Source organism: Taurulus bubalis (genome assembly GCF_910589615.1).
Source record: "Taurulus bubalis genome assembly, chromosome: 1".
Lineage (NCBI taxonomy): Eukaryota > Metazoa > Chordata > Actinopteri > Perciformes > Cottidae > Taurulus > Taurulus bubalis.
The window spans coordinates 10,239,031-10,257,281 of NC_136589.1; the positions used below are offsets into that span (position 1 = coordinate 10,239,031).

General features: G+C 41.3%; 1 protein-coding gene across 1 annotated transcript in view; it reads right to left on the minus strand.

Annotated features, from left to right (window-relative positions):
• Nucleotides 1-18,251, minus strand: part of myo10l1 (myosin X, like 1) — a gene marked incomplete at both ends in the record, with an annotated part of 36,164 nt that overhangs the window by 13,621 nt on the left and 4,292 nt on the right. The window contains 8 exons of the mRNA XM_079229361.1: nt 260-366; nt 570-654; nt 776-789; nt 940-1,064; nt 1,419-1,550; nt 2,352-2,539; nt 3,683-3,841; nt 13,236-13,334. Coding sequence (XP_079085487.1) covers nt 260-366; nt 570-654; nt 776-789; nt 940-1,064; nt 1,419-1,550; nt 2,352-2,539; nt 3,683-3,841; nt 13,236-13,334 — 909 coding nt within the window. The remainder of the gene's footprint in view (nt 1-259; nt 367-569; nt 655-775; nt 790-939; nt 1,065-1,418; nt 1,551-2,351; nt 2,540-3,682; nt 3,842-13,235; nt 13,335-18,251) is intronic.

Consider the following 18,251-nt stretch of genomic DNA (forward strand, 5'->3'; position numbering starts at 1 on the left):
GTGCATGACCTGCTGACAGTTTAATAAAAGGAAAAATAAGCTGGCATGTGTAAACATAAAAATGTTGTAATGTTGGAAGGTCATTATTTAGCTAAGTAGTTAACTAACGTGTTTAAACAGCTGTTGTCTATTAAATCTAGAAAGTAAACTTAGATTACAAAGATAATTTATAATTATATGGATGCTATCACTTCTGCCTCCAGAGCAGCTTTCGTCCCAGAGGAAATGTTTGTAAAAGTTAAATCTCTGTTCCACTGACCATAACGCTGTTATACAGTTCTTTGTCATTCAGGCTCTTGTCCTTTATACATCCTGATTGGCTGAGGTAGTGGAAAGATTCGGGAGGGTCCTCCAGGAAGTAGAGGCCTGATAGAGAAAATGTCATAAAATGTCAGCAGGGTGATATTGGGAGAGATGCACGTTGAGATAGTTCACAAACATGCTAAATACAACAGGATCTGCTGCTGACGCTGTTTTTTGGTATCGCCAGTCTGTTGTAAATGTATCGTGAATACTGTTACACGTCAAAGACACTGTTGATATTTTGACATTTGTCTTCTTTTCCTTACCTTTATGTTCTTTGTTAGCTCCTGCCAGCAGAGCGTAGAAGATGTGGTAGTTTCGTTCTCCAGGGTTTTGTCGCACCACTCGGTTCTAAAGCAAAGTCAATGCAGCAAAGCCACCATTTACATTTAATTATGATTCACAATGCAACACTGACAAATCCCTCTCAATGAATTTAAACTTGATATGAGCCGGCTGCAGACGTGGTTACCTTTTCCAGTAAATCTGAAAGGTAAAGAGTCAAGGAAACAACAATAAAGCTGAGTTTTTCACAAATATACTCCTTTAGCGCATCTTGTTATTCAATAACAATGGAACCGAAATTCTGGTATATTTGATACAAATATCATTTTTCGTACATAAATATGAGGATACAGTCAATGACGCAGCCTCCCTGGATGTAGCCGCCCTCAGAGAAGTGAAGTTGGATGAATTTCCCAAAGCGACTTGAGTTGTTGTTGTAAACAGTCTTCGCATTACCGAATGCTTCCATGATCGGACTGCACGGAGAGTAAAAACCTGCGCTTAGTGCATTTTGTTTAGTGCGCATTTCACTGTGCATGCAGTCTAGAACAAAGTGTGCTGCAGAGGCCATTCGTTACATGGTTCTCCAAAAGCAACAATATTCTACTCACTTTCACTTATCTATGGAAAGCTGACTGAAGAAGCTCTTCCACAGTATCTGACTTGACTGAACACTTGAAAAACATATTTTCTTTTACAAAACTGGACCTGTACTTCTTTTCAATTACTTTAGACTTGACAGGGAGTTGTTCCAAAATACTTTAAAACAGCTCTGGCAGTAATAGTAAAGAAACAGGAAAGTGTTTATTCTTCCTTTTACTCATCTGTACCTGCTCTGAACAATGGCCTGCTCCACTCGTGTACTTTTCTCTGATGGAGTCCCGGCTGAGTTTTGGCTCATCACCGACAGGAACTGAAGCAACAGTTTGGTGCTCTCCGTTTTTCCTGCCCCCGATTCACCACTGGAGTACACACACACACACACACACACACACACACACACACACACACACACACACACGCACACACAATTTCATTAAATACACAGTGACCTTCTCTGACATTCCCATTTCTCAACTGGTCTGGTTGTTTAATTAATATAAAGGTTTGATAGCTTCAGAAATATCGCATTAACTCATAGTCTATCTCAATCAGGATATCTAGATGGACAAAGTCTGAGTGTAATTGAAAGCATGATGAGATGTGTGACCCTACTACCAGATTAGCCAAGCAGGCCAGGAGCCGTTAACCAACTTCTTTTGATATTACTATCAGTAGAGCGATGCCAGTTATTGATTTTCACCACATAGGCAGATTCAATCTATATTGTATCCTCTAGCATTTCTTCAACTGATCTAAATAAATTTAAAAAAAACTCTCTCTCTATAAATCCACCTCCTAGCTCTCCTAAAGCTCAATAATCAACACATTATCTTGTTTGTTTAAAACATACAAAATCTGAAGTGTAAAATGTAGTTTTATGCTCAGGTATTTCTGCTATTTATAGCAGACTACCAAAGACATAAAAAAGCACATATGCAGCTCTAAGTAGGACAGTAGGAATTGTTGCCTTTTTTCTAAAAACGGAGCTGCCCTCTGGCCTCATGCCTGTTTGGGCAGACTGCAGTCCCCTGTGACACAGGATTTAATAAATGGATGGACTGATGGCTTGGGAGATAGACTAACAGATGGACAAAGTATGCATTAGAGGTAAACTAGAATGTGTAATCATCACAATACCCTCCTCCATGGTTGAAGCTCACCTGATGAGGACGCATTGACTGTCGTGGCGTTTCCAGATGCAGCGGTAGCATTCATTGGCCACGGCATAAATGTGCGGCGGGAGCTCCCCGATATGGTGCTTGGAGTACTGGACGACCCTCTCTGGGTCGTACATACCCGAGATCTGCTTGTAGGGGTTGACGGCTGCCAGGATGCTACCGATATTAGTCTGAAGAGAGTAAAGAAGCAACCATTTAGCTTTTGTCTCTGTATCATTTTTGTTTATTTATTTATTTTCTTTTGTTCTCTGTTTCAAAAATACCGATATAAACATGCACGGACACACACAGTAAATGCACAAAGACATTCGCAAACAACAAGCTCTCAGAACACCCACAGTACAAATATGTGGAACTTTAAAGCAGCTTTGTGTTGATATTAATCTGGATTGGGGATAAGGGCACACAGCAGTGTGGAGATCTGATAGTGGGAGTGATGAGTGGCAAATCACCAGATTTGTATTAGAAAGCAGAGGTCAAATCAGTGACATGATAGAGGATGGAGGCTGGATTTCCATGTTGACTTGTTTGTACTGTACAGTCACCTTGCTTTTTATCCCTCTGCACTAGAAACAAAAAAGTCAGCATGCCTTCCATCGTGTCGTATTACCCTGTCTGAGCACATTTTGTATTCCACTCATATAAAACTATGCTGAAGAACACACATACACATGATGCATGAGCACAAAGGGACACAGAAAGCTGACCCACCCACACAAGGTACATTCTTATGATCAGTTTAAGGGAAATCCATGTATGGACAATATTTCATCATCTAGATTAAGACACACTCGGGGAGGCTCTTATTGGTCTGTTGTCTGGTAATCTTTCAAGTTTTCAGGCCTTCCAGATGTCTGACTTTTAATTTTTTTAACGTAATCAAAATTTGCTCGTTTAAATTGATATAAAGATTATCTGATTTCATGACCACAAAAGAAGTGATGGTGTTTTCCCCCAAGATCTGAGATAGACAACAGAGCATTGTACGCTACACTGTATTATATTTACTGTATTAATGTACAGAATCAACCAAAATCATGCATGTGTAGTTCTTTTAGTTCTGTTGCCATTTAGTTTCTGTCTATTCTGCAAAAATGTGCATTGAAAGTGTTTAGTTTCTTTGTTCTTTTAACTCTCACTTCATAAGCTTCCCTCTTCTCCTGTTTCCCTCAGAGTACATGTGTCTGGTAAGAAGATTTATGTTTCCCTACTAAAAGCCTTATGCATAATGTAGACAGTACACACACTTGGCCACATACATACACTCTCTGACATATACTTACAAACACATGCGTCTATCTGAATGCACTTACGTAGATGTTATCCTTCTGGTAGCGTTGGTACAGGTTGTGCATGATGGCGGCCTCATGCAGCTCGGCCAGTGCTGACATATCCTCCACCCCATCGATGCTGGACTGGTGCATAGCGTACACCTGCTCCCTGGTGACCTCCGCCTGCTGCAGGTACAACACCTGGAAGACAACAAGACATACAGACTGTCACTTATCATCTACAAATTTGTTGAATTACACAAGTTATAGTCTTGTCAGCCTGACACATCTATTCCCACTTCAGTTAGAGCCTCAATTCACAACTCCTCTGGTTGCACAAATCGGTTTGATTGTAAAGACAAGAGTCTCACTTGATTTATTACCTCACTAAACCTTGTGAAAAAAAATAGTTCATGGTCTCAATCGCTAGTTTTAATTCTTATTCAATACTGCATGATGTCGCTACCGCTACAAGAGCTGTATAAGGTGTCCCTACGCAACTCCTCCCCAGTCCAAATATGGTCACTGATTTCACTGATGGTCACTGGTTGCAAAAAACAAGATGGCAAAGGCCAAAATGCCAAACTTGAGGCTTCATAATGGCAGTCCACAAATAAATGGGTGACCTCATGACGAGTACCTCCACTTCTTACACACGGTCTCTGTCTTTAAAGTGAGTTTCCCTGCAATCTCACACACACTGAGACTGAGTGACGTGCTGTGTTGTATTCTATTAATATTGACTGCATTGCATTTAGTATTATGCTGCTGTTACTTGGAATTGTGTGTGGTCAAGGTCATTTAAATAAAACTAAAATATGGCACAATATCTCTTCTGAGGTTGATCACACTGGTCATGATACCTACTGAATAATAACGGTGTCTTGTTCAGAGTGAGGATAAACAAAGATGATTCCATTTTTAGCTAATTGTGATGCAACATGACGAAAATACACACGATGAGAGCTTCGTGGCTCTTCTTCTAACCAGACTCCAATCTCATCAATGTCATCCATCGCCATGGCAACTGGACAGTAGGGGACAAGACGAGTGGGGAACCCGTCTTTGGGAGGGGAAGAGAAAGAAGAAGAAGTAGAAGAGAGAGAGAGTAACAGATCTGATCTGGCAGGACATGACAGGTGAATCGCAGCTCGGTGTGTTTTCATGTCAGGCACACACACATGCAGCAACTATGATCTTTCTCTCTTGCATTCCACACACACACACAAACACACACACACACACACACACAGATAATCAAATCATTATATTTCAGCATAAAGGTCGTTCATTCATTCCAGCAAAATCAACTTGTCTAAGAATAGAAACCACGGCCTTTACAGAACTGGGTTGTTAATGTCAGCTCAGCTCACAGCCAGCCTCCACACCATGTGTGTGTGTGTGTGTGTGTGTGTGTGTGTGTGTGTGTGTGTGTGTGTGTGTTGCTGTAGCAGATGTGTTGGGAGTCTGTTGGGTGGCAGAGGGGCGTGCTGCAGGCGTTCAGACATCTTGTTCTTAAATAAATCTATTTCACTCCAGTAACTGTGTCTTCCACTGCACAGAGCTGTTGCGTGCAGACAGTTCTCTCAGGGCGGCATCTTCGTTTGACGACACGTCTGCACGGAAAACGTTGTTTGCGTCTGACAAATAACTATCTGTGTTTTGCACTCCTAATCTTGCGTCTCTTTTAGAATTAAACGTCTTGATGGTAACTGTTGGTAAAGGTCTAACCCATAAAGTCACTAACCTTTGCCCACTCACTCAGCTGTGATGAATGTGTGTGTGTGTGTGTGTGTGTAAACGTATGTTTGGACTTTTCAATGTGTGTGATGCGCACGCGAGAAGCGCTGATCTGAGTGATGAGATGCATTATTATGCCTGTTAGTCTTGGTTTCTGACAGCTGTACACACGTAGAGACACTTCCATATTGACCGTATTACTTCCAGACCAGAAGGAATTTCTATATGTGTGAGAACAAACGACTCCCTCAAATTATATCCAAGTCCATTAGTTACATAGAAGGCTTTTCTCTTAATTTTCTCATCCTATTAAATCTGCATGCCTTCATGTCTCAAACATCACGTCTGTCTCTCACATCTCGCTTTCCCTTTGTACGTCACTCCTCTTTTATCCCTTCCCCCTCTTTGTCATATCTCTCTCTGTTCTTCTACCCTCACATCATCCCACTCTTCATTCAATTACCCCTCTCTCTTCTGCCTGCCCCGTCCTGCATCTCCCACACTTCAACCTCCCGCAACTTCCTTTTTCATCTTCCAGTTCTCCTCAATGTCAGTTCCTGAAACCTCCATCCTTATTTCTGATGGGCCCCTTCAGCTTGTTTTTTCTTCTTCTTCCTGATCTGCCTATCTATTGCACATGGATGTCAGTGTGTTCACTCACACAGACTGTAATGCCCAAATTGCTCAATCTCAGACCCCTGCCGGTAATTGTAAGGTTTACTGAGAGCCATGACAATCAGAAAGTCAGGCATGCCTTTGCAATCTAGGGTAAATTATAGTGGAGCAGAAGATAATGCTTCACACACACACACACACACACACACACACACACACACACACACACACACACACACACACACACACACACACACACATCAGCACATGTGTTGAAGGGAGGAAGGACACAAGGACAACTGTAATGGATGGCTGGGCCGTGGTCGTTAAAATTCACCTCCACTTGTCTAATTTCTTTCCATTTAATGTAAAACTCATAATGCTCGGTGCCAGAGGACGATCATCATCAAGGTTATTTTCCCTGAGTTAAGAAAGCTCCTTCCAGAGTCACAAAAGACATGAAACAAGGAGGAGAACTCTTCATGACGAGAAAACTGAATTTGATGTGTAAAATCTGTGGAGTGCCCCTTTAAGAAGGATCTTTCTCCAATGGTGATCTCTCAGTGAAAAGAAAACATGGACATTAAACCATAAGATTAAAGCAAATAAATGCCTGCTGCAGTTCTGGGTTTTACAATTGCTTCTCATGCCAAAGCTGCTTTCAAATACAAAGGCCTTTAACAGCAGACAAAGTAGACCTGCTGCACGAAAACCAAACAAATGCAGATGGCTCAGAGAGAGGAGGGATGCTATGAAGTGAGAAAGTATGTCAGTGACTGAAATAAAACGCAGCTGAAGTGGAAGAATCAAAAACAGGTTTTTGCAAACGTCTCTATCTTTGTCTTCCATTGCCCTCTGGTGGGTTTTAACACATATTCTGTGCTTCTTGGTGCACATTAATACACAGAAAAACTATACTGTATGTGAAGACACACTTACACAATAAATTTGACGACACAGAGAGTCTAAAATGGGATACCTCACAGTCAATAATTCATTATTGGAGAGAGGAACAGAGGGAAGACATGGGATTAGTGAGCAAAAACAATATTAAGAGAGAGACTGACAGAGACAGAAGGAGAGAGAGACAGAATGAGAGTAATGCACAAGTAGAGCATGGCTAACCAATTCTGATTTCTCTTCAATGAAAAACTGTCCCCAGCAACTGTATTTGTTGAGGACAATTTTCAGCTGTGGAATAATACACATTTGGTACACTAGCCAGTAGTTACAGCAGGAGACAACATATATGGGATTAAGTTAAAATAAGCAATGCTGATGATCGTTATAAAGATGGTCTTGGGATGAAGGTTATTGGTCCATACAGAAATAAACAATTGCCTTAACTGGCATGACAGTTTCTAAAGATGAATCCTACTGACTTTGATGATCTCTTGACTTTTCCTCTGGCGCCACCAAGAAATTAACATTTGTGGTTTAGAGTGAAATGTCTCGACAAATATCGAATGGCTTGCCGTGACATTTGGTTCAGACATTCATGTTCTCATCATGTTGAAGTGTAATATCTTTTGTGTGTAGTGTAAACATGCTTAGACTCTAGAAGGATTAGGTGATTATGGCAAACATTATACTGATAGCATTATTTTTTATTATTTTTTGCAATAATATCGTTATCAGGAACCCTTTGGCCACAATAATCCTGTTTTGAAAATCTGATATCTTGATAGAGCTAATTTCCCTCTTTACATTTTCTGTTGCTCTCCTGCAGGAAAATGCCTGCATTCTTAAACTGCGTTGCTCGTGTGAATATACTTTCATACACAGTGTTCCTGTAAAGCCCTCTGATGTCTGAAACTGCTCTGCATGATTCAAGAGGGGAGCCAGGGGAGACAAGCCTCTTCATCTGACTTCACATATTAGCAGCAGCCAAAGTGAGGAGGAGAAGGGACCAGAGAGATAAAGATAGCGCATGGAGAGAGAAAGAGCTGTGGGCACAGTGACCTATATACTTCACAGACCTATATTCGGTGCAAGGTACAGTATTTATCACACAGTAGACCACTGTAAGAACCTGCAGCTCTCCTCACTGACCTTGAAACAGATCGGGTAGACCTCCACTGGCCAGATTAGGATTATGGACCACAGAGGAGGTCTTTTGTATGATCCAACCCCTCAGATCAAAAAAAAAGTAAAAGGAGCAGCTGCAGACAGAAATGTCACTTTATCTGTTAAACCAAATTGTTATAATGAGCTCATTTGGACATGTTATTGAGCTGAATCCGTTGCATTGGACCCTTTGCAATAGCAAAAATCGCCAACTGTCAAACAAAGCAAATTTCTTTGCATGAAAGATATGTTAAGTTAAATGCACTAAATTTAAAATAGAGAGCATTAATAAAGCAGCAAATAACTATTTGCTAAGCAAAGATATATTGGAATCACATCTAGGTGTGTTGTAATCAGAGTGCATCTGTCCTTTGTTTAAGTAGTTGATCAGGGTGAGGGTCAGTGTCCCACTGGCTAACGTATTGCTGCCGCTCTTCACCACAGCGTCCTGACGGCATCATCGTGGAAGTGTAACACCCGACCTCCGGTTCCCCTTCTGCTAAACTCTGTTGGCTCTGTCAACACTGCACTGTTCGTGCAGTTAGCACCGTTTGCTGCTCAGTGCCGGCTCAACCGCTGCCATGTTGAGAGCCGTGTGGAGGCCAACCCTCCATCATAGATATTTAGCACCTTTATGTTGAGTAATGTAAAATCGTTCTCTTATCGATTTACAATTGTCAACAGTTTCAACACCAGCGTTTAGTTTGTTCTTTGCGCTTCTTTCAATGAGGAAATACTCTCCAGTTCTGATATAGCTAATGCAGCATCTATGCTAACTCTTTAGGAGCTGCTGCTGTGTTGACACACTTACACAACACCCGGAGATCCAGGACACTGATTGGTCTTGGTGTGGTTTGGAAGCTGACGCATTACTTGAAGCCTGGCAGGGTGGATTTTCGCGAGATCCTCGTGTGATTGTGTGATATCGTGAGAATCCAGCTGCTGTGTAAGGTAACATCAATCCCCTTGTTGTTTGTTTTACCACTGATCTGGTACATTGGATCGGGAAGAGGAGGCTAAAAACAAGCTTAAACCCTGTTAAAGCCTTCTTTGCCCCACAGCACCCATTCAGCACTGGGGTGTGGAACACCTTCCATATGTCATCATCCTTTAAGATTTAGCAAGCTCACATTCATCCCACCCCAAGGGGATCTCTGCTTCATTTTCCACAGTTAACGGGACTCTTCAGAGAGACAGGGATGATGAGAGACAGAGAGAAGGCAAGAGACGAGACAGATTCAGTGTTTGTGTGTTCCAGAGTTAATCTCATTATTTGTTACTAAACGAGTGAGTATAGCTAACTACGGGGTCCTCAGAGGGGTAGAAATATGAAACTGTGAAATTGAAAGTGGGTCATGAGATCACACATCAACTTGTGTATGTGCCAAATCAGACAAAACAAGTAATTTCTGCACTTTTCATTAGATGCATTTGACTAAGTGTGTGTGTGTGTGTGTGTGTGTGTGTGTGTGTCCATAGTCCTTTTGTGTGTGCACGACGAGGAAGGCATCCCTGAAGCATGTTCTTTGCTCGCGTGAGCTTTCGCTGCAGCTTTCACGCTAGCGACTGAAATCCAGGTCACATAACACACACCGTCCATGAATCATAACGTAGAGTGTGTGTACAGGCATGTTTGTGTGTGTGTGTGTGTGTGTGTGTGTGTGTGTGTGTGTGTGTGTGTGTGTGTGCGTGTGTGTGTGTGTGTGTGTGTGTGTGTGTGTGTGGATGCAGGTGTGTGTTACTCTTGCGTTGACTGCTGTCTGTATCTACATATTTTCCCATGTGCAGTTCATTCCTGTGTGGGTTTAAATGCAACCTATAGAGACACACATTGGGACATTACTATGAGAGCATAAGGACGAGCCTGATGCTAACTCTGTGGCCGTATCCTTGGCAACCAAATGAAAATGATCTCTGTCAGGCACAGAATTTCCTAAACATGTGTGGTTATAAGTACAAGTTTGGAAATGACAGTAATTTCATTCATTAGTTTGGTTATTAGGTGTGTCTATAAAATGTCAAAAGAATATCCATTATAATATCCTGGAGGTGACGTACTCACGTTGCATGTTTCGTCCGACCAACAGTCTAAAGCTCAAAACTTAATCAGTTAACTAACATATGAGACAAGGTAAAGCAGCAAATCTAAACAAATTAGAAAGTGGAAGTATATGTTTTAAAAGTAATTGAGTATATAAAAAAACAGGTGCCAATTCATTTCCTATCAATCAACAAACTAATAAACTATTTTTCTCAGCTCTACTTTCGTCTATAAGTACATTTGCAGTTGTATCATGCTCTCTGTTTTTTTGTTATCATCAGTATGTTCATTCATAATATCTTATTACCATGTACTGTATGTGCTCTATATTTATCTATATCCACTTCTTTGCTGACCCAGTTTTAGTACAGGTTCATTCAAATGTTCTCTAATCTGATATAATATAATCATATTCTCTATGCAGTAAGCTGCACAGACTTAAAAGGAAAAGGTAAAACCTTGGTCCACTGATGAGATGTTTGTGTATGATCAAAGCTTTTTACCGATCCAATGAGATTGGTTTTAGATCTTGTTTTACTGGCTGATTTCTATCAGGGTAGTGACTGAAAGAATGATGCAAATACAGGCAAATTAAATGAGCTTCGTGCACAGGAGGAAGTATGAAAGGAGGATGAAAGCAGTTCCAAGTAGAAATGCAGCTCCTGCAAATTGAAAGGAGAAAACATCTGTTAAAGATACCTCCTTGCCTCCCTTGAGAGGAGATTTTCCACCTTTTATATGTCAAGGATATATTGGTATATATATATATGTATATATATATATATATATATATATATATATATATATATACATATATATATATATATATATATATATATATATATATATATATATATATATATATATATATAAGTTAGAAACAGTGTTACCATTACAAAGTTGCAAGTCAAGAATCAAAGACTTGACACTTGACATGATATATATCCCATCCAATGAGCAGCACACAACTAACCTTTCTAAAATGACAACGGCAGAGGCTGACATTTTGAAACTTTTTTTTAACTTGGCACTTTGCAATGTAGATGAAAAAACATGCAACAATACACACAGTCAATTTAAATGAACGGATTTACAGGGTATTATCTGTTTCATGAAAACTGAAAAAAAAAATGTAAAAGGCGTGCACATATACCCCTGGTAGTTGTGAGTTGTGCTGATTTGACATGAAGGCTTGCCGTTTTGCAGCCACAGCATTTGTAACCCAGAATATTTAATGTGGTGAACTGGGTCAGGGCCTTAGATTACAGAACCAGAGTGACATGGCAGCTGGGAGCAGAACACGAGAAAGAAAGTAAAAGTAAAGAAATCTCTCAAATGCTGTTAAATTTTGCTCTTTTTTTGCTTTTTTTTCTACCAGCCATCACTGCAGCCTCTATTAAAATGTCTCAAGGGTTTTAGAGACTCTACTGTATATATACAGTATATATGATCATGGGAACCCGGGGCAGAGCAACAGGGAGCGAGGGGAAGCCTGGGTCTGTTTGCATGGGTCAGGTTCTGTTGTAACAGGGTAAAGTACCCATCCTGCTGATTCTCTATCAAATATTCACCACCTCCTGCAGAGCTAACATTTAACACTAACCGCTAGCAGAGTGGGGAAGGCAGAGGGATGCAGGGAAGGCTGGATGGGGGTTGGGAAGGTTAAGGACATTCATAATCCAGAGCAAAGAGAATGCCTGCTCTTATAACCAATCCTATTTTGTGAGAGGCCTGTCTCTTCCCGCTGTGTCTCCCAATCAAGAACGGCGAAGTAGCGACATCAAAAGACGATTCTTTTAGAGCAACATTTGGCCATTTTGTGTCTCAAAGGCCAAACATGAATCCATTGTACGTCTGTGAACAAGAGCCTAGATGTGGATTTTCTTTGGGGGTAAAAAGGGAGGATTGAGACTCTTGAATTCGGACCAAGTCTATTATTAGCTCCATCTAAATGCTGCCAACTGGAGCGCATGTTATTGTGTGTGTGTGCCAAACACATCAGCCATCAAAAAAACATTAAATCCAACGTGAGCATGTTGCTCTGATACAGATTAGTTGAGCACACGCATGTACACGCACACAAACACACACACACACACACACACACACACACACACACACACACACACACACACACTCATAATGAGATTTAAACATTAAATTACATTATTTTGGCCGGGGGTTTGGTGTTAAAGGGCCGGGGCTGGAGCAGCCGCCTGGCTTTGCCATTTAGAACAACTACAAGCTCTCCTGATATCCTGAAATGTGCTCCCATGATGCTCTCCATCTATTCTAGCTCTTCCCCTGAGGCGGAATGTGTGTCACAGATGAATTTTGCATACATATGAGAAGGAAGAGGGGGAGGAGGAGGAAGGAACTGGGGCATCATGAGAAGGAGTTTCTATCGATCTACGCAGGAGAGGGTGAACCTGCAACCTCACCTCCAATCTGACCTTTATCTGAAAACTAATGCACAGTCAAGATGATATATAACAAGCAACTACAGCAGCTTTCGTTCAGAAGCAATCTAATGCTGACAGTGTTTACTTCTCCTCCATGGTTTAAACTAATTAAATGTGTTTACAGTCCGTAGAGTGTTTGTAATTTGCTTCTGTTTATACTGGTTACTAAAAAAACAGTCCCTTCACATCATTAATTAAACATTTTTCCCCAGATCATCACAGTTTTAGTGGAAAAACCTGCATAATTGTGGAAACGTGGTGGCCTCTCTAAAGCGCCAACCATGAACAGCAACAGGTGACTACAAAAGAGGGGTTATGAATAATAGGCAATGCAACTTCTTCCTATTCGTTGCCCCAGCGCTGTCAGCTCCAGTGCCGAATGTTAGCTCGACTGGCTAAACTACTTTTGAAACGGCCGCTGGTACAACCTCCTCTACTGTTGAGTGCGATTGCCTCTTCGGCTTACAGCGCTGGCAGCAGCCATGCAGCACAGGCGCTCAGAGGTTTGTTAGGATTGTAAATCCCAACTGCGACTAAAACACACACTCTTTCATTTCTTTGACTTTGTGGAAATGGGATATTTTCACATCACTCATAACAAACAGGCTGTAAAAGGGCTTGCGGGAAAAACATGAGACTCAAGTAGGCAGTTAATGGTACAGTTTCTTACCTCTCCATAGTCGGTGGTGACGATAAGAGTTCCATCCCCACAGGAGTTGACCGTGGCGGGAACCAGCTGCTCCTTCTGTCTGACCCAAACACGGGCCCCCTGGATCACAGACACACACAAAGACATATTTAAGCAACCAGTACGACAAACATTTTTGGGTTACCCTGCTGAATAGAGTGGAGGTTTTCAGCTCTGAACCAATGTAGCGGAATAAGAGTTAGATTTACTAACTAGTTAGTACTAGCGAGCCATTTGAAACCACTGTAAACCCTTTTGGTCTCCAACATGGCCGCACGACACACAGTACAATTTAGTTCTGTTCAAGCATAATCCGACCCTTGACCCTGGCATGTATGTATAAATGTATGATGAGTGTGCATGGGTGAGCAGACAGATGTCACAGATGTGTTTAATGAGAGACGAAGACTGTAACATCTGGACTTTCCACTAAGGTAGAGCAACAATGCTTGGCATCTGTGTGTGTGTGTGTGTGTGTGTGTGTGTGTGTGTGTGTGTGTGTGTGTGTGTGTGTGTGTGTGTGTGTGTGTGTGTGGTGGGGGGGTCAGAGGAAGTGTGCTCCTCCTAGACCTTTCCACACAGACAAAGCCCTCTTTCACAAAGTCACTGACCTCTGCCCTTCGATCCCTAAAAAGGGGCACAGCATAATAGAGGCTGGAAGGAGGAGGAGAGCGAAAAGGAAACAAGAAGAGGAGGCAGTCAACAGAGCTACTGAAGTACTGTAAATAACTGCAATGTCCTCCTATAAACTGGTACAATTTACTGAATTGCTTTGAAATGTACAATAACATGGGCTCGAGCGCATGTCAACAAGCATTGTAAATTACATCACAATTAACTAAATCAACCAATTAGTAATGCTAAATAATGTTAACTGTTAAATGTTTAATGTTTTGCCCCATCAGAATATTTTGAGTCCGGATTGATTTAAATCAAAAGAGTAAGTGGCTGCAAGATAACATTTTTATAAAAAAACATTTCTAAATACATTATCTGATGGCTCAATAACTGATGATATTTTGAGCTATTGAGCATTTAAATCACAGGATACTATGAACATTATTTCGGAGGGAAAAGGGGAAGTATTAACATAATAATGTCATCAAAAAAACAAAGTTTCCAGACTCGAAACTTAGGACCTAAAAAGACTCTGTGGGACACCTGATGTGAACATGTGATGAACTGAGCAGCAGAGGAGAGCTGGGAATGAATTATTTTACCAACAGATGGTGCCTCACCCCAAAGCATTCCCTGACAACTTTGATCTCTTTGTGATCCTCCCCGCCTCTCTCGTTCTTAGTCTTTCTGTCTTTTTTGCTGCTCTCTTTATCAATCTAACACACACACACTGATGATAGTAGAAAACCAGTCCATGCTCCAGGCTGTCAAGTTAATCAGGCAGAAATCATTCCCACACATACGGTACACTATATACACAGACTGTTGGGTAGCTTAGGGGGAAGAAAGTTTGAATGCTGTTGGATACAAAGTTTAACCAGGGGGCGACCTCCGGATCTGAAAAGTGTAGCCAATGCAAAAGTGCTTGTCAACTATTGAATGGATTTTTCATGAAATATGGGAGACATTGTTGTAACTTTGGCTACTTTTTATTCCAGCGCCATCATCAGATCTGATGATAAGAACTGTACTTTGTCTTTAGTGCTACTGAACTAAAGTCAGACGGTAAACATTGTTATATCAATTCATCTTGTTATAAGCTCCACCATAACTTGCCTCATTGAGGACAGTTTAAGTCTAAGATCTGACGATATTCACTGCATGTTACATTTCATGTGAATTCCCTCCAATCTTAGCACGAACAAGGCTCATCCATCTGATTTCCTTCTGACAACTGAAAGATTCAAGAGCCTCTGTGCTGTTGGTTCCTCAGTAACTCTCCATAGCCCTCCTCATCCCTCCTCTCGACCCTCTCTCTCTGCAGCCAGCTTGTCTCTTCCCGAACTCAAGCTCGTCTGCCTGTCAGATTCCAGCACACAAAGACATTGTATTGATGGTGGTGCCGTGACTTGACCCGATGAACGCCTCGGCCTGAGGCTCATACTCACAGTTCACAAGTACTTCAACACATCCTGTTTTAACTGGTAAAATGACCTCTGACCCCACAAAAACCTCTAATACTGGACTAGTGGTACATATACACTCTCTCTCCCCTTTGTCTCCTAATGCTCTCCGTAAATAAGAATATTATGCATGTTTTTGCTTTCTGTCTGGCTCGCCATTCTGTCTCCTCAAATTGGTCTCTTGTCCTGATCGATGTACTTTGCCTGAGCTACGCGCTATCCCTGGGGAATATGCAACGAGGGGAGACACAGAGGGTAATAAATGACCTGCCAGCATTACAACCTACACCCAGCAACACCTTCGTGCTCCTCCTCCCATCCCCCTTCTCTTACTGGCCCAGACAGACCGGAATGGTCATGCATGGCAACAAACTCCAGTCACTTCTGTGTGCTCAGAACCGCATGTATGGTAAAAACCCTCCCTCTCCGTTTCTCACTATGAAATTCAAACCAAAGTGCAGTCAAACTGGGGCCTCCTGCTTTGTCCATCACCTTTTCGTCAAGCTCCATTAAACCTCAATGGTCACTTTATCCTCAAACATGACCCCTGAGCACATATCTTACACCGTGCTCTCTGACCAACAGGAGTTTAAAAAGTACCAAAACATCCCATCCAAAGAATTTCGTTGTGCATGTTAGGAAAAATGATTGGTGATTCTGAAAGAGTAGTTTAATCCTTATACGCGATACATTAGATGATTGTTAGCTTTTTCTCTTCACTCAGGCATGATTCCATTCTGCACCTGACACATGAACACACAACTTGTTCAACATGGCAGTTATTCTGAAAACTTCAAATGCATTCATTTTGAGAGACATTTGAAGCACGAAACAGATATACAAAACCAATATTTTAAACAGGTGTTTGAAAGAATCGGGAGAATTGAAAGAAATGGGAGAACTATTTAGAAATTCCTGACCATCTCCTAATCTTTCATTAGTGAGCATACAAAAGAGTGTAAGTATCCCTTGAGCATTCATGTGTGCGTGTGTGTGTGTGTGTGTGTGTGTGTGTGTGTGTGTGTGTGTGTGTGTGTGTGTGTGTGTGTGTGTCTGATAAAGGCCGCCTCTCTCATAGATTCATGAGATTTGGATCAAAGTGGTGGAATGAGCGACAGTACCATCACTACAGACATATGGTTTAATCGTAACGATAAAGGGAAAGGGAAAAAGAAAAAAGTAACACAATCCCAGGGTAAAATACCAAGTTTTTAGGGAGTCTCAGGAGAAAGGGACAGAAAGATTGACAGAAAAACAAAAAGAGAGAAAAAGAGGAAACCCACGGGAAGCAAGTGTGACAACCTGGCTGTCATCGACTAAAGGGAGAACAGAGGAGACCGACGTGGGCGAGGAACCGGGGGGAAAGGGACAACTGTAGTAAAAAATACATAAAAGTAGAAAACGGGACCAAAAAAAGTACGGGAGACTAAGGGAATACACAGAATGACAGAAGATGAATAAATGATGACAGAAACAGCTGACCAATCACCAGCTAATGGAAGGAAACTGACCAGCATGGAGGTTGGAGGACACAGTAGATCTCTGTAGACTGAAGGTCAGGGGTGTCTCTCTCTTGGCTGAACTCTTAAACTCATTAATGACACTTACTTCGACCACAATGTTAAAACAACACCGGAGGATATCCAAGACTCACTAAACACAACCAGCCATTAATAATGCAACATGATTATGTCTTCAATGCAACTCGGTTCTCCAAACCTCTCTGTGTTTGGGCTCTTTTTGATACTTCCGGCAATGAATCTGGCAAATAAGATGTATTATTTTTAACATTTTGTGCTAAAATCAGCCATCAAGCTCCACTAAGCTCTGTTCCCCTGACAATGAAGGGTGTCTGACAGGAGAGTGGGTGTGGTTGTTAAGTGCTGATGTGAGGTAATCAAGAGGAGAGGGGAGGGTCCTCTTGCCAATATGGTTCCTGTCCATCCTGGATGGAGGGCTTGTTTCTGTAATTGTTGTTTTATGGTGCCTTCAAGTGGAGTTGCTGTGATTACGAGATAAGTCCAACTGATGTGATAGCTTCAATTTAATGAGTTATACTGTCATGTTAGTTTTTCGAATGAAAACTACAAGCTACTTAAAGAAACATAATTGATATATTTACTCTTGTTTAGTCTTCTTGTTAATAAATACAACAGACAAGAAAATTCATGGATGCACAAAATTAACTTTTACAGCATCATAACTTCCCCCTCCTGTCAATGACAGAATCCCATTGGACGCATGCTGTGAAGGTCAGTGTTTTGGTGTCAGTAATGGTCTTTTTTCTGTGCACTTTTGGTGTTAAAGCCCTGTAAGAACCATTGGCTGTAATGGAGACTGGCTGCTTTGACCGTTTTTTTTACAACATGTCATCACTGTTATAAAGCTCTCTGATCCGTCTCCTCTAGTGCAGCCTGTGTCAGGGGCCTAAACTGTGTCAGTAATATTCCATTAAAGGTGATAATACAATCAGGACAGCGAGGCTTTCAGCAGATTATGGCGGCTGGAAGGAGAGCAACAACATGTGTTTATATGTGCGAGTGGGTGAGGGTATGTCACCTGTCCTATATGAGTCACATCTGTCAGTCAGAGAGATTACAGTGGAAATTCAACTCAGTATTTAAAAAAAAAACATCTGGGGGAATGGAGAAACAATTCTGGACAATTCTATATAAGCACTTAATTATCTTTTAATTAAAGGTCTTATGGGAGAAAATAATCAGCAGAGCGAGAGAGAGAGAAAGAGAGAGAGAGAGAGAGAGAGAGAGAGAGAGAGCATCAAGTTCTCTGTTTGGCATGCTTTATTATTATTATGGAATATATCAAAGCTTTAGACAGATAACCTTTTGACCTGTCCTCATTTCCAAAACAAACACATGAATCGTTTATCCAAAGTAAACCAGATCAGATACTGCTA